Here is a 27507-nt window from a genome sequence, read left to right as displayed (position 1 = left end):
CAGATAATTTAGTGTTTTGATTAATTTCACTCTTATTTCATATAAATTTATTCAGTGACTCTACCATATCAACTTTGAATCTTGTTCTCTGCTTCCGTATTTAATTTGCCATCATCGCTGAAAATTGTGCCTAATGAGCCAAAATGTTATACTTGTGCTGTGGGTTCTTGATTCAGGATGTAGTTGATATTTTCTTTGTTCCTGCCTATTTTCTTAGTCTTAATCCTTTTATTGCTGATTTTCATACCATATGAAGTGTGAAAACAATAATAAAACCTTTGAGACAGTTGCCAACTGAAGAAAACATGATTGGTTCAATCAGAGAGAGCCATGTGGTGAAGCTTTCTGTAAAGAGGCAGTCATTAACAAGAAGAAAGCATATCAAAAGTGCCCAGTAAGTAAGTCAGCATGTGCTCTGAGAGAATACAGAGAAAAACATAAAGTGAAGGAATATGTACAAATAGCTAGTCTTGTTAAGACTTGTGTTTAGAATATAGAAGATAAATATCTGGCAAGTTTCTAATTGTTCTAGAAGCTATTGAAAAAAAACTTAGAAATGGAGGAAAGTACTGTAAAAGGAATTGGATATGACAAAGGTGACATTAAAACTGAAAATAACCTAGATGTTTGGAGTAATTATTTTAAAAAACTTTTAAGTGAAACAAGAAGTGACAGAACAATTTTAGAAAATATTTGAGTGGAATGAAATCAGGATTTCACCATCTTAAACATGTTTAAGATGCTGGATAAAAAGTGGTTGTTACATAAGTTTTGTAGTTTTAACCACATTTCATGTCATAATCATTAATCAACTATAGTCAAAATCTGTTGACTCAATATATTCATACATTCATATGTTTAAACAAAAGGAACATGAACCTAAGATTCAGAACACTACTTAGTAAGAAAGAAAAGTAATGTGTAAAATTAGTTAAGCAAAAGCCATGGAAAGACTTTGGTAAGAACATTAAACATAAATATGAGGAAGGTGCAAAATGTTCTTAAGGTTATTGAAAAGCTTCAAAATGTAGGAAAGAGTATTGTAAATAGTGATGATAAATGTGGCATAAAAGTTGTAGATAAATAACTAAAATAACGAGCCAAAAGGCTTCAGTTCAGCAATTCAAAATTACATAAGCAAAAGTGGATATTAGATCCAGCATTATTTCAAAGCCGAATGTAGTAACTATGAAAGGTTGGTATGTAAGTTGACCAAAGAGCTTACGGGAATACACTCCCTAGCATAAACAATAAATTGCTCGATAACCACAGTAATTTAATTAACTTTAATGAAATCAAAGTACAGATATTTTATACGGAAAATGACAGTACATCATCAGTGCGTAAAAACAAGCAAATCAAAGAAACATGAATACAGGATAGACACAGCAGTCGGTAGTTTACCAGTGTACCAAAAGTATTGCTGCATGCTAGAAATTAACCACGTTGCCATCAATATGGACAAAATACGTCACTCCTCTACACTTCGTATCATCATATATTTCAATGTAATATCAATGGTAATAGAATTTTAATATGCACTTCGCATCCATGGTAACCTTGACGTATATACACATCATGGCCAATTGGGTGGTTAATAAATAATATTATTAAAAACTATTTTTTTATGGTTACATAAAATAAAAATCTCCCAAACTTTTGGGAGAGAGAGAGACAATCGTTGCGATTCAGATTTGGCCGATGTTAAAGGGCTTCACAACTTTCTTTGAGAAGGCGTTCATATTTAAACCTGCTTCTATGGAGAAGACGAGCTTCATCCCTGGATGTTTAATGTCAATACTATGTTGTGCCAGACCAGACTGTTGAGGTTTCTTTTGAAATATCTGTACTTTCATTTCATTAAAGTTAATTACTGTGGTTATCTTGTAATTTATTGTTTATAGTCATGCCACAGGTACCTTTAAAGATTAGACTCCCTAGTTCACAAGTTGCCTTAGTGTGGAATACTTAAAAGACATAGGTGTTGCCCAAGTGTCTATATATTTGCCTTTTATTAGGCCATTTTCATAAGGTTTCACTGGTCTGAAAGCTGTTTTGAACTGGTTGGTTCTCTTCAAAGACCAGGCAGATACCTTAATAGAGAAAAAACTCTCATTCAGTGCTAAGGAACTTGAAATGTCAGAGAAATGTATTTTTCATAAGCGAATTCTCGGGGTTGTAGATAAAAATATTTTAGATGTCTGGAGTAATTACTTGGAAAGATTGCTAAATGAATCGAGAAGTGATGGAACAGTAGTAGAAAACTTTCAAAAGGAATGTAGTCAAGTGTACATATTAATGCTGGAGGTAGAAAAAGCCATCAGAAACCTGAAATGTGGTAAGGCTGCCAAATGGATTATATTTGACCAGAAATGCTCAAATAGAGAGGTAAGAAAAAAAGCTTTAAGGTTGCTACTCTGCATAATTCAAAGGACATGGTTAGAAGATCAAATTCCAGATGATTGCAGTAAAGCTATTATCGTACTCACTTGCAAATGGAAAATAAAACTGAATGTGAGAATTACAGAAGAATTTCTTTACTGAACATTCCAGGTAAGAATTATGTAAGCATACTTAAGAGAAAATTAAAAAAAAAAAAAAAAAAAAAAACTCACCTAACAAGCTAGTGAAATCCTTAATCATGATGCCCTAATAAAAAGTGGATAGATGCATTCTTGGGCAAAGTTTGTCTTATTTTAATGCAGTATCAAGACAACTGTCACACCAAAAGTGGCATTCTCATTTAGTCAGTGTCAGGAAACAGTTTCAAGGTAAATGTGCTTTTACTAATTTGAGCATTAATGAATATGATGGCAAATGAAGCCTTCTGGCTCTTTGCTTCTGTCGATGCCATAATTTATAAAATGTAAGATACTAAAACTGGACCTCCCCCTTGAGCTACAACGTTCTCTTTCTTATCTCTGTCGTCCCATTTTCATATTCTTTCATATTGTCTTTCCGAGGCCTTAACCACCACTAACTCCAGAATTACTAACTTGCCAATAATAATTTAGTGTAGCCTGTTTTGGAACCTTCTTGCATGCCTTCTTGCAAAGTGAAATTTTTTAATTTCAAGTACAGTGAGTTCTTTATATCTAATATTGACTTTCTGACTAGGCTTGTTTCTGTCTTTGTTCTAGGAATTAACTGATAGGTGTACTTTTAATTTTAAAGTTATTTTTCATGTTTTGTGTTTGGCATGGATTTAGTTCCATCTTTTATCCTAATATCCAATGTTTCTAATGAGTAAGTTGCCTTGGGAGGACCAGGGGTGGAGGTAGCCAGATTGTTATGAAACTCATTATACAAGGAAGATTATTCTCAAGCAAAAACAAAATCTTGTTAAAAACCAAAGAAATAACATTTCTTTGTACCCAATGCACTTATGAGCAGTGCATATGCACTTAACCATCAAACTGGATACCTCTTGACTGATCCTTATTTTCATTATTTTTATATATTCAATTCACACATCATATCATTATAATTTTAACTAACACCGTAAAATAGTCACTTGGCTAAAGTTTATCTATTATTAATATCAGGAAACACGTGATAAGTTAAAGTCTATATTGCAAGAGAGGCTTTCCCAGAATCATTATCAAGAGGCTTTTATCGATCTGCTATGTCCCCTGAATCCAAATCATCGTATCAACAGTGTGAGGTAAATTTTCACTATCTTAATTTTTATTTTTTTTAAGCTATGTGTGGTGTGTTTTATTATGTAATGTAAATGAAAGGATAAAGGTAATAGTAAATATATATATTTCATGTTGCTTCTCAAGTTTAAACAAGAATATGAAAAATATGAAAATTAAAAGTCACAGGAATTACAACTATTGTACCGAAAGCTAACTGTGTGTATGAAAAGAAACTGGCTCTGCAAGCTGAGGACAACCCATAAGAATTCTATTGTTATGTTACAAGTAAAAGAAACAATGAATGTGAAAGAATAACTCTCCTGGATGCAGATAGTATAAGGGTGGCAGATGCAGAAGAGATTGTTCAACTAATGAGTGCCCATTTTGCTAAAAGCCAACCAGGTGTATGCAACATAGAAACTCGTTGCTTCTACGCTATAAGAAGAAACTCAGATGGGGGGGGGGGATACTAGAGCTGTTGCACAAACTGAACTTGAATTGAGCAATAAGGTCTGGTGAGATATCAGTACAGATGTTAGATGTTAACAAAGTGTTCGGCTGAATTGGCTGTTCCCTTGATCTTTCTGTATAATTTGATTCTCAGCACAGGGAAGATTCCATAGGAGTGGAAAGAACATATAATAATAACATTGCACAAGGTTGGTGCAAAGACTGATGTATCCAACTGTTGACCTATCAGTCTGTTTGAAATGGTGATGAAAATTTTAAAAAAGTTGATAAGAGCTCCCATTCATGAATGGGTTAACAGAGAATCTGTATTTTGCAATGAACAGCATGGGTTTACTAAGGAAAAGTCCATTTTGAGTAAACTTGTTCACATTTTATAAGAATGTGACGTTTGAGTTAGACAAGGGAAATGAATACACCATGATACTTTCTTTTAAGGTTACACGGTGATCAGCACTCATATTTGTAAATTTAGGGACACAAAAACACACGTGTTGAACAGATTATTTTATTAATTACTAACAAAATAAAACTTGATGTTTCGACCCCTGTATCGAGGTCATCATCGGAAAAATACAAGTGTATAAAGGATTAATTAACTACGTAGATTTAGTTTACCGGTATACAGGGCATGAGCATGTATACCGGTAAACTAAATCTACGTAGTTAATTAATCCTTTTCCCTAGCCTGACCTCTAGTGATAAAAAAAAAAAAAAAAGGTGAAAAACAAAATAATAAAAAATAAAAGAAAATAAATAAATAAAATAAATACAACTACAATTAACTGCTAAAGTCCTCGTGTATTAATATTCTTCTGGAACTTTCTTTTGGAAGAAAAATATTAATATTCTTCTTCCAAACATTTATAAAAAATGTATACAGTAAAAAAACTATTCACAAGATCCTCCATAAAGATACCAAGTAAGAACAAAAAAGATTTCAGGAATGTTAGAGGCATTTCTGAAAAAATAGACAGAACACTACGCAAATACAACATTAAAACCACCTTTAAGCCACCAAATAAGTTAAGACACCTACTCAGTTCTTCTAAAAATCCTCTTCCACACCTAGCTCACCCAGGAGTATACAAAATACAATGCACATGTAACATACCATACATAGGGGAAACAGGACGAACTATCCCAATCAGACAAGATGAACACAAACGACACATTAAATACCTCCATTTTGGAAAAACCCAGCCTTTCTGACCATGCACTCCAAACATACCACAGAATTGATTAGAAAAATACTAAGTCCTTACACTGCACCAAAACCTGGTTTGAGAGAAAATTGAAAGAGTCATGTGAAATGCTCAAACACAACCCAAATCTCAACAAAAATGATGGCCTAACCATTTCAAGAATGTGGAGGACCCATCTACAACCTGTATAACAACCTAAACTAGCCATAGAAAAATCCCACTACAAGAAGACAACCTGGTGAAGTGTTTGTAACATCCAACAACAACTGAAAGAAATCATATATCAATCAGAACTATCCAGAAGAATATTAATACATGAGGACTTTAGCAGTTTATTGTAGTTGTATTTATTTTATTTATTTATTTCTTTTATTTTTTATTATTTTGTTTTTCACCTTTTTTTTTTTTTTTTATCACTAGAGGTCAGGCTGGGGAAAAGGATTAATTAACTACGTAGATTTAGTTTACCGGTATACAGGGCATAAACATGTAGCTTGGTTCCTTATACACTTGTATTCTTCCGATGATGACCTCGATACTAGGGTCGAAACGTAAAGTTTTATTTTGTTGGTAATTAAAAAAATAATCTGTTCAACACGTGTGTTTTTGTGTCCCTAAATTTACAAATATGGAGGACACCATGATACTATTGGACTTTGCTAAAGCTTTTGACAGGATTTAGCATGGAAGTAACTTAGTGACATTAATCTGTTGCATTTATCAGTCTCCAAACTCTGAAAATCCACAAAGACCTCTTCACTTTTCTCTCCATGAAACTCTGCCATCTACAATCCAGCTATCCAAATGGCAAAATCTTCTAGGTAGTGAAAGAGATGACCATTGATAACTTTCTCCATTATTTTTGGAGAGGATTCAGGTGATGGTAATCACCTCAGTCCTCTTAACCTTCACTACAGCTTAGCCTGCATTTTATTTTCAAAACAATAGGTTTAATTGCTTATATAATCATATTTCATTGTATAAGCAATGAAATATGATTGTACACCATGTACACCATGGATATTATATATAAACTCATGAAATTGCCATAGGCTTACAACACTTTGTTGGTTACTTTTTATCATCATCATCATCAAATTCCTGCCATGTACCCTCAAGGGGTGTACAGGATATGATAGTACTACATGAAAAAAATTACATCATTATTAATTTCCTATCTACAATTTTCCTCCAAATCAGTCTGTTACTTGTCAAGACTCCAACATTATCAGATCTTATATTTCTATCGTCTAAAGCACTTTGTACCATATCAATCCACCTATATCTTGGTCTTCCTCTGGGTTGTTTTGCTGCCAACCTGGCAGAGAACACTTGTTTTGCTAATCTTTCCTTGCCCATTCTGTTTAAATGACCATACCACCTGAGATTAGCTCTGCTAATGCATTCCTGGATGCTGACAATGTCAAGTTCTTCCCTAATATCCTTGTTTTTAATATGATATTGCCATTGATGCCATCTGTTCACGCCTATAATCTTTCTCAGGAGTCTCATATCTGTGGTCTCTAGTCTTTGGTCAAGTGTTTTACTTCTGACCCAGCTCTCAGATCCATAAGTTAAAACTGGTTTGAACACTGTCTTGTATACAGCTAATTTAGTGTTCCGACTAATTTCTCCGACTAATAAGGGGGTGCTTAATGGTCAAAGCTGTATAACTGAGAGGAGACCTCCACATAGCCTTTAAAGGAATGCGGAGAACCGACCAGGGCTTCTGACCTAATGTCCAATCCTCACCTTCTCGTGCTGCACCCTGTTGGGTATCTACTTTGATACTGAACGAACGAGGATGGGCTGGCAATTTGGGATTTAGCCGACCAAATTGTATTCTTATTGGTTAAACCAAAATAAAAAATGATGGTACAACATGACAAAATTTCATGCCGGCTGGGGCGTCGCCCGGTTAAACAAGGCCCCCCTTTGTTTTCGCCAGGGAACCAGGGCGAACAGCGAAAAGTCAGCTACTGGAACAAATCTGAAAACAAACCCCAACTCAACATCACCCGAGTTAAAGATCGGTACTATCAACGTAAGAAGCCTGAATGGCAAAGAAATGGAGCTAGCTGAGGAATTAGATAAGTACCAGATCGACATAATAGGGGTGACTGAAACAAAAAAGACCAAAACTGGTGAGATCTTTCTGAGCAATAAATACAAAATGTTATATTCAGGCAATAACAATCAAGGAAAAGAAGGAGTAGCCATAGTATTCAACACAAAATACGAGGCTAATCTTCTTGAATGGCAGTCAGTCTCAAGTAGAGTAATGTGGGCAAATATGAGAATGGGGAACTGGACAATGAGACTTATTTGTGCCTATGGTCCCACAGAAGGTTCTACTAAGGTAGAAGTGGAGGAATTTTTTGAGGCTTTAGAAAAAGCAACTGACACAATGAAAAAGGAAAAGTTGGTCCTTGTTGGGGATCTAAATAGTAGAGTAGGAAATGATTGTGAGACATACAAAAATATTTTGGGAAAATTTGGAGAAAAGAGCAAAGCTAATAATAATGGCAAATATCTGTTGGATTTCTGCTCAGGACATGGACTGGTTATTACTAACACCATGTTCCAACATAAAAATGTGCACAAATTCACATGGAGAGAAGAGGCTAGGAATAAGAAAAGTCTCACTGACTATGTTATTGTTGATAGTGATGTTTTCTCCCTGGTGCAGGACACCAGAGTGTACAGAGGATTTGAAATTGGAAGTGATCACTATTTAGTCTTGAGCAGGATAAAATTGAATTTCATATTGATAAGAATAACATGTAAGAAAGTTTTAAAGCGAATAAAAGTTGAGCAGCTCTCAGATGTAAACTGTAGACTAAAATACAGAAATATTATTGAAAAGAAAATGAAAGAGTTTGAGAAGAGGAATCAAACCTTGGAGATTCAGTGGCAAACTCTGAAGGAAACATTGATTGATTCTGCCAGAGAGGCATGTGGTGAGGTTGTGTGCAAAGATAAAAAAATCAGAACTCCCTGGTGGACACAGGAAGTTAAAGAGGCAGTGAAGGAAAAGAAGAAAGCATATCAAAAGTTCCTGGCAAATAAGTCAGCTTTTACTCTTACAGAATACAGAGACAAATGTAAGAAAGCTAAACAGTGTGTAAAACTAGCTAAACAAAAGTCATGGGAGGACTTTGGCAAGAATATAGAAAATAAATATCAAGAAGGTGGCAAAATTTTCTGGAGGTTGTTGTAGAAGCTTAGGAATGGAGGAAAGAGTGCTGTAAAAGGAATTAGAGATGATAAAGGTGAAATGAAAACAGGAGAAAAAGATATCCTTGAAGTATGGAGTAATTACTTTGAAAAACTGCTAAATGAAACAAGCAGTGATGACAGCACCGTGATAAAAAACACTGACCAGGCATGCAGTCAGGAATACATATCCATACTTGAAGTAGAAAAAGCCATCAAAGGCTTGAAATGTGGAAAGGCAGCAGGAGTAGATGATATTCGACCAGAAATGCTGAAGTATGGTGGTATAAGAGTCTTACAGTGGCTGCACTGCATAGTTCAGAAAGCCTGGACAGAGGGACGAATTCCCGATGATTGGAGTAGAGCTCTCATAGTACCCATATATAAAAAGGGAAATAAAACTAAATGTGAGAATTACAGAGGTATTTCCCTACTGAGTGTTCCTGGCAAGATCTATGCAAGTATACTTGAGAAACGGTTGAGAAGAATTGTGGAAGAAAAGCTTGGTGAAGAACAAGCTGGATTCAGGCCAAATAGAGGCTGTCAGGATCAGATCTTCACTTTACGACAAATAGTCGAGAAAGCATGGGAATATAACAAAGATCTGTATTTAAGTTTTGTCGATTTGGAAAAGGCATATGACAAGGTGCCAAGAGAGAAGCTATTCAATACGCTGCAGTTATATGGTGTCAATGGGGCATTATATCAAGCAATACTTAGTCTTTATTTGAGTTGTGAGTCAGCAGTTAGAATTGAAGGAAGTACAGGAAGATGGTTTAATGTTAAATCTGGTGTGAGACAAGGATGTACATTATCCCCTCTGTTATTCATTATCTATATGGATCACATTATGAAGGAATGTGGTATTAAACCTGATATCAAAATTGGAGATGTTAATGTCAGCTCTTTGCTTTATGCGGATGATGTTATACTTCTAAATAAATCCGCTACAAGTCTGCAAGATTCTCTGACTAAATTGAATAGCTGTTGTAATAGATATGGTATGAAGGTCAGCAATAAAAAGACAAAGACAATGAAAATAGGCAGAATCATTGAAAATGTCAACTGTGTTGTGAATGGAGAACCTGTGGAACAAGTAAAACATTTCAGCTACTTAGGCACAATTTTTACTGAAGATGGTAAACTAAATATAGAAATAGACAACAGAATCAGCAAAGCTGGTATCGTGGGAAGTCAATAGAATAAATTCATATGGAATAAGAAAGAAATTAGTCGGAACACTAAATTAGCTGTATACAAGACTGTGTTCAAACCAATTTTAACTTATGGATCTGAGTGCTAGGTCAGAAGTAAAACACTTGACCAAAGACTAGAGACCGCAGATATGAGAGTCCTGAGAAAGATTAGAGGCGTGAACAGATGGCATCAATGGCAATATCATACTAAAAATTAGGATATTAGGAAAGAACTTGACATTGTCAGCATCCAGGAATGCGTTAGCAGAGCTAATATCAGATGGTATGGTCACTTAAATAGAATGGGAGAGGAAAGATTAGCAAAACAAGTGTTCTCTGCCAGGTTGGCAGGAAAACGACCCAGAGGAAGACCAAGATATAGGTGGATTGATACGGTGCAAAGTGCCTTAGACGATAGAAATATAAGATCTGATAATGTTGGAGTCTTGACAAGTAACAGACTGATTTGGAGGAAAATTGTAGATAGGAAGTTAGTAATGATGTAATTTTTTCATGTAGTACTGTCATATCCTGTACACCCCTTGAGGGTACATGGCAGGAATTTGATGATGATGATGATGATGATGATGATGACTAATTTCTCTCTTATTCCATATGAATTTATTCAATTGACTTCCTACGATACCAGCTTTGCTGATTCTGTTGTCTATTTCTACATTTAATTTACCGTCAGTAAAAATCATGCCTAAGTAGCTGAAATGTTTCACTTATTCCACAGGTTCTCCTTTCACAACACAGTTGACATTTTCAATGATTCTGCCTATTTTCATTGTCTTTGTCTTTTTATTGCTGACCTTCATACCATATCTATTACAACAGCTATTCAATTTAGTCAGAGAATCTTGCAGACTTGTAGCAGATTTATTTAGAAGTATAACATCGTCTGCATAAAGCAAAGAGCTGACATTAACATCTCCAATTTTGATATCATGTTTAATACCACTTTCCTTCATAATGTGATCCATATAGATAATGAATAACTGAGGGGATAATGTACATCCTTGTCTCACACCAGATTTAACATTAAACCATCTTCCTGTACTTCCTTTAATTCTAACTGCTGACTTACAACTCAAATAAAGACTAAGTATTGCTTGATATAATGCCCCATTGACACCATATAACTGCAGCGTATTGAATAGCTTCTCTCTTGGCACCTTGTCATATGCCTTTTCCAAATCGACAAAACTTAAATACAGATCTTTGTTATATTCCCATGCTTTCTCGACTATTTGTCGTAAAGTGAAGATCTGATCCTGACAGCCTCTATTTGGCCTGAATCCAGCTTGTTCTTCACCAAGCTTTTCTTCCACAATTCTTCTCAACCGTTTCTCAAGTATACTTGCATAGATCTTGCCAGGAACACTCAGTAGGGAAATACCTCTGTAATTCTCACATTCAGTTTTATTTCCCTTTTTATATATGGGTACTATGAGAGCTCTACTCCAATCATCGGGAATTCGTCCCTCTGTCCAGGCTTTCTGAACTATGCAGTGCAGCCACTGTAAGACTCTTATACCACCATACTTCAGCATTTCTTGTCGAATATCATCTACTCCTGCTGCCTTTCCACATTTCATGCCTTTGATGGCTTTTTCTACTTCAAGTATGGATATGTATTCCTGACTGCATGCCTGGTCAGTGTTTTTTACCACTGTGCTGTCATCACTGCTTGTTTCATTTAGCAGTTTTTCAAAGTAATTACTCCATACTTCAAGGATATCTTTTTCTCCCGTTTTCATGTCACCTTTATCATCTCTAATTCCTTTAACAGCACTCTTTCCTCCATTCTTAAGCTTCTTCAACAACCTCCAGAATATTTTGCCACCTTCTTGATATTTATTTTCTATATTCTTGCCAAAGTCCTCCCATGACTTTTGTTTTGCTAGTTTTACACAGTGTTTAGCATTCTTGCATTTGTCTCTATATTCTCTAAGAGCACAAGCTGACTTATTTGCCAGGAACTTTTGATATGCTTTCTTCTTTTCCTTCTCTGCCTCTTTAACTTCCTGTGTCCACCAGGGAGTTCTGATTTTTTTTTATCCTTGCAGACAACCTCACCACATGCCTCTCTGGCAGAATCAATCAATGTTTTCTTCAGAGTTTGCCACTGAATCGCCAAGGTTTGATTCCTGTTCTCAAACTCTTTCATTTTTTTCTTCAATAATCTTTGTGTATTTTAGTCTACAGTTCACATCTGAGAGCTGCTCAACTTTTATTCGCTTTAAAACTTTCTTACATGTTATTCTTTTCAATATTAAATTCAATTTTATACTGCTCAAGACTAAATAGTGATCACTTCCAATTTCAAATCCTCTGTACACTCTGGTGTCCTGCACCAGGGAGAAAACACCACTATCAACAATAACATAGTCAATGAGACTTTTCTTATTCCTAGCCTCTTTTCTCCATGTGAATTTGTGCACATTTTTATGTTGGAACATGGTGTTAGTAATAACCAGTCCATGTCCTGAGCAGAAATCCAACAGATATTTGCCATTATTATTATCTTTGCTCTTTTCTCAAAATTTTCCCAAAATATTTTTGTATGTCTGACAATCATTTCCTACTCTGCTATTTAGATCACCAACAAGGACCAACTTTTCATTTTTCATTGTCTGTTGCTTTTTCTAAAGCCTCAAAAAACTCCTCCACTTCTACCTTAGTAGAACCTTCTGTGGGACCATAGGCACAAATAAGTCTCCAGTTCCCCATTCTCATATTTGCCCACATTACTCTACTTGAGACTGACTGCCATTCAAGAAGATTAGCCTCGTATTTTGTGTTGAATACTATGGCTACTCCTTCTTTTCCTTGATTGTCATTGCCTGAATATAACATTTTGTATTTATTGCTCAGAAAGATCTCACCAGTTTTGGTCTTTTTTGTTTCAGTCACCCCTATTATGTCGATCTGGTACTTATCTAATTCCTCAGCTAGCTCCATTTCTTTGCCATTCAGGCTTCTTACGTTGATAGTACCGATCTTTAACTCTGGTGATGTTGAGTTGGGGTTTGTTTTCAGATTTGTTCCAGTAGCTGACTTTTCGCTGTTCGCCCTGGTTACTTTTTATATATTCTGATTATGACAATCCCTCAATTAATACGCCTCCGATTAGTGCATCATTTTTTTTTCTATGCCGAAATTCGATTAATGCACCTATGTACGTCTTAAAAATTTTCTATCTATACATTTTTTTTATGGCTAACTATTTTAAAAAATCACTCACCAGCATGAAATAAATTAGTTACCGATTTAAAACATTTACAATTATTTTTTAATGGCATACTACACTATTTTCATGTACATTATGTTCCAGATTTATTGCCAAAATTTATGTTATCTGCTAATTACATAGCATTTGATGATCATATCTTGTGGCTCCTTTGCAATTGTTTCCCTTACTTCCTTTTTTTTTTTTATTTTAAATCATTTTCCCAACCTTTCATCATGAGTAAAAGAATTAATGAGCAAAAAAATGCAAGTGTGAAAAAGATTCGAAAAGTAATCGCATTGGAAGAAAAACTTGAAGTAATAAAGAAAAATGAACAAGGTGAGTCCTGGGCAATATTAGGACAAGAACACAAATATGGGTGAATCAACTATAAGAGCAATTTTAAACAAAGCTACTGAATACAAAGAGAAAGGTAAGGATGCTTCAAGTTCATCATGCATGCACCCAAAATCAAAGTATTATAATGATTGAATTAGAGAGAGACTTCTTTCTACGTGGATTGAAGATTGTAACCAAAAACAGATCCCACTAAGCATTCTATCCCAATGGCTTTAACAGGCCTTTAAGGCCCACAACCTTCCAAGCATGCTTGGATTTCGTAACCGAAATGCAAGGATAGAATGGTCACTCCTATGCCTCAAGGTATTCTTGGCTGTATCCCTGTGTGTTCACAGGGCCGGTTTGCCTGCTTGCGGAATGAAAAACACCAGATAAACTGGCGGAAAAAACCTTACTGCCCGCGCCCAAGACTGGCTAACTTGGCTATGGCTGAGGAAGATCCTTCAGCTCCTCACGTCTCTGACGGGAATTGAACCTAGGACACTCCTTCCCCAGGCATATGGTTGTGAAGCGCAAAGCCACTAGGCTAACGGCACAGACCCACCAAGCATTGACTTTATTAAATCAAAAGCATTAAGTCTCTTTACAACCTTGAAAGAAAGGGCTATCAATGATGGAAAAGAAGAATTCCACGGCAGGGCTTGGTGGATTGAGCATTTCAAAAAGAGAAATAGCCTACATAATGTTCTAATCACAGGTGAAGATGCAAGTGCGGATAAGGAGGTGGCTGCAAATTATCCAGAGATTTTGAAGAAACTGTGGAAGAAGGTGGGGGGCTGTTGTGACCAACAAATATTTAATGTCGATGAAACCAGCCTTTTTTTTTGGATGCCAATGCCTTCCAAGACTTTTCTGGTCAAATCAGAGAAATCTCTCATCCTGGTTATAAAGTCATAAAGTTCAATGAAATTACTGTTAGCAATATGCGAGTTGTTTGGAAGCACATTCTTCACATTGTGCAAATGATTTTAGAAGCTTTTCAAATGAATCTAAGTTAATTAAATTTCATTCTGAGAAATTGAGTGATTCTGACCTGCTAAATTTAGATGCACAGTGGGAAGATCCTGAAGAATATGAAGAAAATTTAATCACAATAAGCACAAAGAGATTTCACAGAAACAATTCGAAAATATTTTTTGTACAATCGAAGTTTTTAAGCAGCAATGCTTAGAGGCTAACCCTGATGAAGAGAGAAGCATTAAAATTTGCAGAAGTAGTAGAAGAGGCAATAAGGGCCATACCATCAGTTGTATGAAAAAAAAGAAACAGAATGCCTGCCAAACATATGTTAGCTCAATTCTTTGTTAAGAAGTAGAATAAATTACAGTGGTACCTTGGATTGCAAGTGACTTGGTCTGCGAGTGTTTTGCAAGACGAGCAAAATTTTTAATAAATTTTAACTTGTTAAACAAGCGAGGTCTTGCAATACAAGTACAGTATTACCTATACGATTTGTCTGCCGAGCCTCGCATGATCACAAGCCGCTTGGAATTGTGGGTAATCGTCTCGCATGCTCGGTCTCAGTCGGCATACCTCATTCATATAGTCTACATTCGTGCTAGCATTGTGACCACATGTGTGCGCGTAAAGCATTTTTTATTTTGTGTCCAAATGTAGTGACTGTTCTTTATTGACTGTACTACGACAATGGGCCCCAATGAAGAAAAGGGTTGAAAAGGAAGGCGATAAGGAGGAGGATGATTACAGTGGAAGTTAAGAAGGAAATTATCGGGAAGCAAGAGCAAGGTATGCAAGTGGCCGCCATCGCAAGATCTTATAAGTCTAGGGAGGTGTGTAAAATGTGGGAAACAGTGCAAAATTTTGTAGAAAAGCACCACCCGAGTAAGGCTGTGACAGTGCACGAGCGTTGAATCTGTTTAACGACAATGCCAATGTCATATTTCTGTGAAATCCTCAAAAGGAGGCAAAAGCAAGTGTCATTGGATAGGTTCCTTGTTAAAGTTGCACAAAAAGAAAAAGAGTCAACAGATAGCAGTGACATTAGTGACAATGAAAGTCCTTCTATCCAATACAATTACTGTAATTTGTAATGTAATTAATAAATTCGATTACTTTATGTATATTACATTTAAATGATAAAAATATAAAAAGGTATACATATATAAGGTATACAAAGGTATATGTATTTTGTATTAAGCATTTTTATTTGAATAATTTTGAGTTTTGGAACGAATCATCTGAGTTTCCATTATTTCTTATGGGGAAATTCGCTTTGATATATCAGTGTTGGATTACAAGCACGTTTCCGGAACGAATTATGCTCGCAAACCAAGGTACCATTGTATTCTACTTCTTAACAAAGAAGTAGAATAGTATTTATTTTTATATTTTGAATATGTTTTATTATCTTTCGGCTTCATGGTTTTTCTTTAATTATGCCCTGAGATATATATACCCTAATTCTTTATAAAAAAAATTAAGGGTCAAAAAAGAAATTTGAGGAACAAATTATACTTTTTCCCATAGGTTATTATATTTGATTAGTGCATTTTCGATTAATGCATCAGTTTTAAAGAACGCATTAGGTGCATTAATTGAGGTATTACTGTATTTTCAATAAAACTTTTCTGCTACTTCACTGAATATCTCCTAAATAATGAATCTTAATGAATATTTTGACTTCCATGTATTGTCATATGCAGCAAATTCACATATAACTGCTTCTCACTTACATTCATTGCATTGAACATGCAAATAAACGATAACCACTTAATTAGTTGTAATGCAATCTTCAGCAGGTCTCTTTGTACCATACTAACAACTGAAGGAGTACTAGTTATGATAACTGTTGTAGTGATTATTGTCAGGGGCTAGTGCACCCACTTTTTATGTTGCAGGGAAACATGAAATTATATTCTTGTATTTCTTATATTTATTGATTATGGAAGAATTGTTTGTTGGTTATTTCTTTGTTATATTTGAATATTCATTGCTTTATAGTTGTATATTAAATTTAAGTGTGTGTGTGTGCATGCGCACGCATATATATATATATATTTTTTTTTTTTTATAACCTAGGACTGAGAAATGTAAAGTCATGGATTCAAAAATGAAACCTCTGTGGATTGTGTGTGGAAACAAAGATATATATGGCCAAGATATTTTTATTATATTTAAACATGGAGATGGTAATTACTTGAGTTATTTTGTTATATAATAAATAATTGATAAATTAATTATGCATTATAAAATGGAAATGTTAAACTTGTTCATATTCAGCTAGTATATTAAAATATATGTATATATACATGACTAATGTTTCATTTTATAATACTCACACAAGCTAGTGTCTCTGTATAATATAATTCTCTTTTATTATTTAATAATCAGACTTCCATGGAGTTAAGAGACCATCACAGAGGTCTCACATACACAGTTCATCATACCGTCACTTAAATGCATTCACTGTCTCTGCACTCACTCACCTCAATTTCAAGCAATGCATTCCAATTGCCTGCCACTCTTAATGCAAAAAATCTACTCCTCATCTCCTTTCTCACACCCTCTGAACACAGCTTCCAAGGATGATCTCTTGTTCTCCTCCTATCTACAGCCATTCTATGAAAAATCTCGTGCATTAATCTAGTAATTACCCCTTACCAACTTATTAGTCTCAATCATGTCCACCTCCTCCTCCTCCTATTCACTAGGCTCTGCAATTTGCATTCCTTCAATCTGTCCTCATACTCTGCATTCCAGAGACCTGACTTAGTCAGTCGTCTCTGAATCCTCTCCAACAGTTCATCATTCTTTTGAAAAATCAGGTGAATAAATCTGTGCACAGTAATCTGTATCCTGTCTGATTGAAGTCTTGTATAATGGAATCACAACATCCTTAATTGTTAGTGTTCTCTTCATCATTGCCATAATCTGCTGGACTGCTCTCAGAACTTCAGCAAAATGTCCTTCAAATTTCAGGTCCCTATCCACCATCACCTCCCAGATCTTTCATCCCCTCTAAGATATCTCCACCAATCTTATACCCTGCATCCTATCTTTGCTTCCCAAATTTTTAAACCTTACACTTGGCTATATTGAACTGACATCCCCACACACTTGCCCATTCACCCAATGTATTCAAGTCCTCTTGCAAAACTGCAACATCCATTCTACTCCTGATAGCTCTCCCCAACTTTTCATCATTTGCTAACAACTGTATATCACCATTCAAGTCCTTTCTCCTTCCCAATCTCGTTTACATGCAAATTAAACAACAACAACAATGGCCTCAAAACAGACCCCCGAGGCCTAAAACTAATGACTTTCCTCTTTGGGAATATCGTTCCCCCATACAGAATCTACTGATACCTATTAGACAGCCAATTTCCAATCCAATGCACTAATCTACCATCGAACCCTTATCTGTTTCAATTTAATTACCAGCTTTTCTCGAAGCTGGTAATTAAATTGGAATTGTCTCTCGAAGGTCTTTGTAAAATCCAAATAAACCACTGTGTATGCTCCCCCCCCTTTGTTCAATTCATCTGTTATCTTGTTATAGTAAGTAGATTGCTAAAACATGATTTTTCCTTTAGCCAACTCATGCTGTCCATCAAAGAGAACGTTATAGTTAATCCAATTCAAGTCCTGGTTCTCACTAGCATTTCTAACAATCTTAACCATAACTCCAGACATGCAGATTTGATTGTAATCCAAAGCCTTAATCTTATCACTCCTTTATGAAGCAGAAAAATTTTGTCCTCTTTTCACTCCTTTGGAACTTGAGCCAATCTGAGACTCATGTTTAAAAGGTAAGTTAAAGCTGTTGCTAACTCCCTGGAACATTTCCTCAAGATATCTTCGTTGTTAATGACTTCTTTGACATCAAGTTGACTTGTTTCCTCATATATCTCCTGTTCACTAACCATCAGTGGGTCTCCCCCCCCCTTCTCACTGTTCTCAAGTTCTGCATTATTTACATTCACAGAGATGGGATACTTGAATGAATTGCTCATCTAACACATCTACTACATCTCCTTTCTCACAATGGTAGAATGATAACCTCAATGGTTATCATTCTACCATTATCACTGACCAACATCCTCCTCCCAAAATCATCTTCCTTCTACTGGCCACATATTTAAAAAACTCTGTAGAATTTCTTTCATCCTCATTTGTTAAATGCTGCTCATACTGCACTTTTGTTACCCTTGCTAAGCGAGAGTCGCCTTCTTTGCTTGCTCTTTGTACTCATCATGTAAGTGATTATTGTCACTCATCTTGTGCTACCTCCACAATGCTTTTTTCTTCCAGATTGCTTGCTTCATCTCTTCAGTCATCCATTTTACACTTATCTTATTTAATATCCTGGCCTTTAAAATATTTAAAATACATTCAGTTCATTCCTGTGTATTGACCAAGCAGCATTGATTTCCTTCCCATCCAGTTCCTCATTCCATGATATAATTATAATCTTTTCATAATCACCTGCCTTATAGTTCCACATGTAACCGTCTCTCACAAGAGTTTTGATATGCCTAGCCATCACCCAAGTGATCACTTCATAGTCACTTTCACCAACTGAAGGAAGATTTGGCACTTCATTTACAATAATATCCTCTGATGAGATAATCAGATCCAAGACCCTCAGTCCTCGTGTACCCTCTGTTGCATACTGCTTAAGATAGTTGTCCCTCAAAAAAACTCAAGAAATTCATTATCATTGGTTCCATACACTGTCTTTTCATTCCATCTATATTACCATAATCAAAATCATCCATAATTATAATCACCCTTTTCTTATTAGACAGACTAATTTGCCTATACATTTACTTATCACTGCCTTCCACATTACCAGGTTTACAGCAACACCCTACTAAACATTTCATCCCCCACACCATACGGCTTCAAAACAGTTGTCACCACTTGCTCCTTGCATCTCCAACTTAGATGGACACAGCTTCTCTACCATTGTCAACAACACTCCCCTCCCTTTCTGCCCTGTCTGTCTTTATGACAAAACTACATATCCCTCCATCTCTATTCCTGTCAGAACGTCATCCTCATCCAACCACGTCTCACTTATTCCAACAATTTTGGGGCAAATAGACTCTATCAAAGCTACAATTTCATTGCCCTTGTTTTGAATACTTCTAGCATTTGTAAACATACACATTAGCTCATTTCTCTTTCAATAAAAAGTCCCACTTCTCAACCATGCTTTTTTCTGACTCCTCCATACTCCTCCCTTGCATTCCTCTCTATCATCACTGATATTACACCACTTCCTGAGACCTAAGTGTTATCCCCACATCCTTGACTATCTTAATCCTTTCTCCCACAGTCACACATGCACTCCTGAAACCATCATCTACACTTTTCACACAGTGTGTGTCTAAAGATTCTATAAAAAAACTATATTATTTGCTATCAGTTTATGAAAAAATAATGAAAAAAACAAACATTAAATTCGTTAGGATCATAAGATTTTTATTTACATTTCATGAAGAACACACATACATATGATGAATTTTAATAACTTTAAAAAAAACATATTCATTTCAGTTGTTTGCTAAAAATTCTATAAAAAAACTATGTTATTTGCTATCAGTTTCTGACAATAAACGCAAAAGCTTTCGTTTTTGCGAGATTGTAATATCACTAGAACTACTAGATATGGTATTATCATAGACTTCTGCCTCAACTTCTGGAATTCTTCTTGTCATGTCTTGAACAAAAGTACCACTGGTTGTTTCACTAGTTTTAGGCATGAACTCAGTTATTAATTGCTGTGTTGATGCTTTAGATAAGTTGCGATATAATTACTTAAGCTCACGTGAAAACGTCCCAGCACGTTCTTCATTTGGATGTCGGGCAAAATAATTGCCTAAATTACTGGCCAGTTTAAGACCTTCTTTAATTATATCAGCAGTAAAAATAGGATTATCTTGATCATTATCATTAACTTCTTCGCTTTCGGGAGTCTCAGAAACAATCTCCACTATTTCATCTTCGCTAAGAGGTTTATCAATTAACAATTCTTCGATATCTGCCGACATAAGATCATCGAATCCTTCTCTGCCAATTTCACATGCCAAACTTATTATATTGGGGAATTCTACACTATGATTGAAGGGAACAGGAGCGTTCTCTGTAACATATGCGGGCCAAATAGCTTTCCAGCACGCATTCATAGTTTCTGGTCTCAAATCAGATAACGATAGTCGAACCTGATCAATACAATCCATAATTGAAAGTTTTTTCCACACATCCATAACTGACAGTTTCATCATCGTTTAGCTTGTTCAAAATGTACTGAAATGTTCGTCTGACATAATATGTTTTAAAAGTTGCAATTATACCCTGATCTAGAGGTTGTAGCAATGATGTGGTATTGGGCGGCAGAAAAAAAAATTGCACATTTGAGTGTTCTATGGCAGGATGACCAGGTGCATTGTCAAGAATCAAAAGCCCTTTAAATTCGAGACCCTTGTCATTCAAATAGCATCTAACTTCTGGCACAAAATGTTTGTGGAACCACTCAGTGAAAATATTATTATTATTATTATTATTACTACTACGGGCTACTCCAGGGAGTCCTTAGACTCATCGAGGGAGGCCCTAAACATCATGTTCACACAACTGTTCAACATTCTCACAGTATCTATCATACCTTGCCTTGAACTCGCTCACTGTCATAGCACCCACAACAGACTCTGGCAGCTTATTCCACTCATTTACCACTCTAAAAGTAAAGAACCCAGCTCTAACACCCCTGCTAACCATGCTCTTTCCCAGCTTCCATGGGTGTCCCCTAGTTCTCCCACCACCAGTCCTGATCTCAAAAATATCCTCTCAATTAATCCTATAGAATCCTTTTAGCAATTTGAATGTCTCAATCATATCTCCCCTTTTCCGCCTATCAACTAATTTCTGCAACCCACAAATCTTCAACCTGTTCTCATATGGTTCATTCCATAGACCTGCTATTATCTTAGTCACTCGCCTCTGGATCCTCTCCACCTCCTCCCCATCAAGAAGGAACCGAGGTGACCAAATCTGGTCACAGTAGTCGAGATGAGGTCTTATCAGGGCTCGGTACAGAGGTACAATAACTTGCTTGTCTCTGCTCGTCAAGGTATTTTTCAACAACCAAGTGAGTTGATGAGCTGATTTAGCTACTTTCGCAATGTGCCCACTAAACTTCATCTCCCTATCCACCAACACTCCCAACTCCCTGGCCTCATCAATCTCTTGGAGTACAGTTCCACCAATGTGGTATACTGCTGCTAATCTTTTCACTCCAAAATGCATAACCTTACATTTTGTCACATTAAATTGACATCCATTCTCCTTAGTCCAGAACTCCAATCGATCTAAGTCATCTTGCAAGACTTTGACATCTTCTGCATTCACTATCGTCCTACCCAACTTTGCATCATCAGCGAACAGATGAACTGTCCCACTTAGACTGTTCCCTATATCGTTAATGAACAGATTAAACAGCAGTGGTCCAAGAACAGAACCCTGTGGCACACCACTAGTCACAGGCCGTCTTTTGGACTCTATTCCTGAATAAACTACTCTTTGATATCTCTCCATCAACCACCCAGCTATCCATCTCACCAACCCTATATCCATTCCCATATGTTGTAGTTTACGGATTAGAATTCCATGTGGTATCCTGTCAAACGCCATTGCCAGGTCCAGCAGTATCACTGTAAACCCATTTCCCTTATCCAGTTCAGCCGTAACCTTGTTATAAAACTTGAGCAAGTTACTGAGGCATGATCTACCCTTCACAAAGCCATGCTGTCCTCTGTACAGTATCTCATTTTCATCAATCCATTCCTGTATTTTTCCCTTGACTACTTTCTCCAAGACCTTGACAACGACTCCTGATATGCTGATCGGTCGGTAATTTGCAACCATAGTCTTGGATCCTCCTTTATGCAGTGAAACTATTTTCCCCCTCTTTCCACGCCTTCGGGACTAAGCCAGACCCGAGACTCAGATTAAACAACATGGTCAAGGGCACTGATAATTCCTTAGCCGCTTCATGCAAGACCCGTGCCGGTATACCATCCAATCCCACAGATGTATTCACATTAAGGTTCTGTAATAGACTATTCACCTTCACTTCATTCATCATAATTCCCGTATAAACTAATGGTTCCTTCATTTTTTCAACGTCACCACCTGGATGATATACTTTTGCAAAGTGCGCGCTCAGTAACTCCACTTTATAAAAATATCAATGGTCACCCAAGCTTTTTTGTTGTCCATCCAATGAACTGGCAATTTTTGAAAATCTACGCTTTTCATTGGCCATGGTCTTGATGATCGATTTATGAGCAGTGGTTTTAACATCCAATCTCCTAAAGCATTCAAACAAAATAGGAATGTTATGTGATCCATTGCTGCTTTAAACCAACCAACAGGTTTTTGCATTTTTGATACGTAAGTTCTGTTTGGCTTTTTTTTTCCAGTAAAGGCCAGTTTCATCCATATTCCAAACTTGTTCACACGTGTAACCTCCATCTTCAATTATTTTAACAAGTTTTTGTGGAAATGCTTTAGCAGCTGTTTCATCAGCAGAAGCTGTTTCACCTTTAATTTTTATATTGTGCAGAGCATGTCTTTTAATAAACTTAGCCAGCCAACCATTGCTTGCATGAAATTCATATTTTTTCCTCAATTGAGATGAAATATCTCGCTGCAGTTTTTTAATCTGTTCATAAAATCTCAATGCTGATTGCTTGATGGAATTTCCATCAACTGGCATTCTTTTTTGTACATTATCTTCTATCCACGTCACTAAAGCTTTTTCAGCCTTTTCTAGAACAACATCTCTTGTGTATGATGATAATTTCGCACTCGATTTTGTACCAGAACATATCACTTTTCCAATAGCCTCTTCATTTTTCTTTATAGATCTGACAGTTGATTCATGGACTCCAAAATGCATACCCACAGCCGTCGTACCTTCTCCAGTTTGAAGACGATCTAAAATTTGAATTTTTATATCCAAAGAAATGGCTTTCCTTTTTTTTTTTTTGTTATCGGCAACATCATGTGAGGGCTGGATTAAAATGTTCGATTAATGAAATGAAAGTTTGAAAATTACATATAGCTTACCATTTATTATATCTTGGCAAAATTATTAATTTTATAATGTGATTTTTATTTCACTTGAAAAATGCGAATGCAAAAGATGTGGTAACTGTGTTGTCTACTCAAACACCAAATTCAAGCTGCTAAGAACTGCTTTTTTATATGCTGTCAGTTATGTAATTCAGGAAATTCCCAATAAATGAAATTCGTAAGAATTTAGAATTTTCTTAATTGAAACGAGAATGCAATTCTACAAAATTCTCAGAATTTTCTTGAATTATGGATTTTTTCCTAACTTAGACTTTAGGTTGGTTGCATAAAAGTGAATAAAAATCGCATAAAAAAAATTATTTTTGATATCCCAATTCATGTAACTCCGAATTCGTGTAAAAAAAATTCACATAAAAAGAGGTTTAGGTGTACACCACATATTCCTATCTAATGGCTACAGTTCTCACAGTATCAAAAAAAAAAAAAAAAAAAATCCTTCTCCCAAACTTCAGAAAGATTTTAGTAGTGCTATCATCATTCCGTATGTCCAAGGTACTTCAGAAAAAATAGCCAGTGTCTTAAAGAAATACAATCTCTTTTCAGTTTTCGAGCCCACTAAAACCTTGCCATCCTTATATATTCTGCTAATCAGCTTCCTCCTTGTAAATTGGTCTACTATGGACAGACAGAAAGATCAGCCAACATCCACATGGAAGAACACAAAAAAATACATCTGTAGTCGTGACTATAGTCACTCAGACCTTGCAGACTATACTTTGGATATGGTTCATAGAATGAATTGGAAAAAGTCCACCATGCTCAATTACTATTTTTGGAACTTGCAGCTGCTCTCAGAAATCAGCCTAATTTAAATAGATATGGCTGCATTAAACTTCCCAAAATATGATAAACACTAATACTTTGAGATCCCAGTTTATATATCCTAGGATGCCAACAGGTATACCTTCAGAGGACACCTCACAGTTAAGACTCTAGTCTTTTGTCCATGTGTTTCACTTCATTTTGTGTTGCCTTTGTGTGTGTGTGTGTGTGTGTGTGTGTGTGTGTGTGTGTGTGTGTGTGTGTGTGTGTGTGTGTTACAAATCTCATATTGCACTCCCTGATGATGTCTCAGTGATGGAGATGAAATATTGGAAGAATTAAATAATAGTGTTAATCCTTTCTCAGTGCTGTTTCACTCTATTAAAATTGGCAGTCATCCACCATAACCCAAAGTGCGCATCCAATCAGAAAGCTAGCAATCCAACTGCAGAAGTTAGGGACCATAGAATGGGAGTTTACTTAACAGGCCTTTGTGCCACACTTGTTCAGAAGCCTTAGCTATATCAAGTGTAACCACTTGGAACTCGTTAAACTTTTCCATGGTATTTGTTCAGTTTTTTTGTGTTTATTTTTATATTGATCCCATACATGAGAGGTCGAGGGGACCTATAGGCACATCAGTGTTATATGTGAAATGCAGAAGAAGAATATTATATATATATATAATATTATATATTCATATTTATATAATATTTTTATATTCATATTTATATATACTGACTATAACCAAGACTAGAATAACAATTAAATTTATTCAAAACACAACATGTTTCATCGGATTGTCCGACTTCTTCAGGCGTGGGAGCATAGAAAGCAAGTAAACACTATAAGAAACATCGTATCACTATAAAACGACTATTACAAAATCAGTTAGCTTTGAACTGTAGCTACAGTCCGTGTTGAAGTTCTATTGTTAAGTAGCTGCATGCGTCTGATTTCACGCGGGTGCCAATATCGGATAGCAGAGCTGAAAGAGTCCGGTAGATTATAGCTGAGGTTATTATTTATGTGATGAGGATCCATAACAATTTCCTTAGACTCCACTATGCATTGCTCCACCTCATCATGGCATATAGGAAGGTTTGAGGTTGTTGTCCAGTTTATCTCATGTTGACAGCCTTTATCATTTGTGTTTACTGAAAACAGTACATGGCTTGACAGGGCACTTGCTCTAGTTCTTTGTAGGCAATGTCTCTCTGATGTTCTTCTAGACATAGGAGGATGGATTTTTCAATTTGGCCATAGTATTGCTTCCCGCAGTCGCACGTGATTTTGTACACTCCTGGGAATTGTAGATGGTTGTGAGCGTGCTTGTATTTGCTTAAAATCGATCTTAGTTTAGGAAGTGTAGAGAAACAGGTTTTTATGTTGAACTTTCTTAAGTAAACACAAATTACTTGCTTTTTATGTTCCCACGCCTGAAGAAGTCGGAAAATCCGATGAAACCTGTTGCGTTTTGAATAAATTTAATTGTTATTCTAGTTTTGGTTATAGTCAGTATATATAAATATGAACATATCCCAGTACCGAGTTAATACTACAAAATATTATATATATATATATATATATATATATATATATATATATATATATATTTTTTTTTTTTAAGAGTTGCAGGTTATAGTAGTTGTTTGGGAACACTTTTTGAGGAAGGTTGTTCCAGAGGACTGAGGTAGATGGAACAAAAGAGGATGAATATAAGCAGATTTCATGTGTTTGTAGTTCCATAGTAAAATGGTGCTGGGTAGCTGCAGCTCTTGTACTAACAAGTGCAGTAGAAAGTGGAGGAATGATGGTTACCAATTCACTGGAGCAGTGACTATAGAAGTACCTGTAGAATAGCCACTGTGAAACATTGTGTCTGTGAGGTATATGTTGAAGTGAGTCTGTAAAAGAGGGATCATCTGTGAACTTAGTTTTATGCCTATAGATGGTATCAAGGATTTTAAGGGAAGTTTTAGGTGCACTACCCCAAACATGTGAGCAGTATTCTAAACATGGTCGGATTTGATATTTGTATATAGTAAAGAGTTGGTTGGGTGTAAAATAGGCTCTTGATCAAAAGAGAATATTCACTTTCTTGGATGCTGAGAAGGCTATTGATGTGATGTGTTTATGCCAGGAAAGATTGGAGGTAAATGCTATTCCAAGCAAAGAGATATAATTTTCTCTGATGATTTGTGTATTACTGGGGGGTAAGGGTAAGTGAAGCAGGATCTCTTATGGACAAGAAAAGGCAGGACTGTGTTTTGATGGCATTGAACATAAGGTTGTCCTCACCCACATTGGAGGATAGTATGTAGGTCTAATGAGTAGGATGAGTGGAGAGTACTGTCATCTTCAAAGCTGTGATTGGGATTAGTTGTTATTTTGATCTTGGTCTCTCTGCTGCCCTCTGTAGCAGGGAGACCAGAAGATGACAATTTGTTTAGTAGGCCTCGATGCCACACATGGTCGATATGGATGACATAAGTTGCAGATCACGTGCTGACCCATGATAACAGAAACCATATTGGCAGTCATTTATAAGCTGAGAGTGAATACTCCTTGAGGGTACATATTAGGTAATTCTTGATGATTTGTTCCATTATTTTGGAAATTGCTGGAATAAGAGAAATTGGACAGTAGTTTGAGGGGTATAGATTTGTCTTGACTTTTTTTAGGGATAGGTTGAATATGGACTAATTTCCAAACTGCAGATTGGATACCAGTGGAATAAGAGAGTGTAAAAAAGACTGTGGATGGGAGTCACCTCTGGAGCAGAGACCTGTAGGACAATCAGAGGAAAGCCATCAGTGCCAGGAGACTTTATTATCCAATTTGAGCAAAATTTTCCTGATCTCTTTTTTTGGCCAGGCATTGAATGTGGAGTATGTGGGATGGTTGGGGGACATTTACCAAAATCATCAGTATCAGAATTGGATGAGAAGCAAGATGCCAGGAGAATGACTTTTTCTGTGGGTGATGATGAAAAGAGCTATCAGGATATAACAGTGATGGGAGCAATATTAGGCAAAAGGTGTAACCAATGGCTTTGGCTAGAGACCAGAATACATGGCTAGCATTAGCAGAATGCAAATTTCCTGCTTTTGATTTTTGACACGTTGATAGTTCTCATGCAGCTATTCCAGGCTTTGGTATAAGCAGTATAGGAGGATGGAGTTTTGGATGCAAACCGGTAAGTAAGCATAATTCTTCTTTTGTACAGTTTTGGCACACCTGCAAATGAGCCAAGGTGTAGATCGGAGATGCAAACTCAGGGTAGAATGAGGAATAAA

The 27507-nt window shown here is 36.1% G+C and overlaps 1 protein-coding gene across 1 annotated transcript in view; it reads left to right on the top strand.

Annotated features, from left to right (window-relative positions):
• Pi3K92E (phosphatidylinositol 3-kinase 92E) overlaps positions 1–27507 on the top strand; it is a 381915-nt gene that overhangs the window by 289831 nt on the left and 64577 nt on the right. Inside the window, exons 15-16 of the mRNA XM_090402293.1 lie at positions 3546–3664; positions 16361–16470. Of these exons, the coding sequence (XP_090258419.1) occupies positions 3546–3664; positions 16361–16470 (229 nt within the window). The remainder of the gene's footprint in view (positions 1–3545; positions 3665–16360; positions 16471–27507) is intronic.

Source organism: Typopeltis vanoorti, chromosome 2 (assembly GCF_054136105.1).
Source record: "Typopeltis vanoorti isolate ZY-2024b chromosome 2, IOZ_Tvanoo_1.0, whole genome shotgun sequence".
Classification (NCBI taxonomy): Eukaryota; Metazoa; Arthropoda; class Arachnida; order Uropygi; family Thelyphonidae; genus Typopeltis; species Typopeltis vanoorti.
This window is presented reverse-complemented; position numbering and strand designations above follow the sequence as displayed.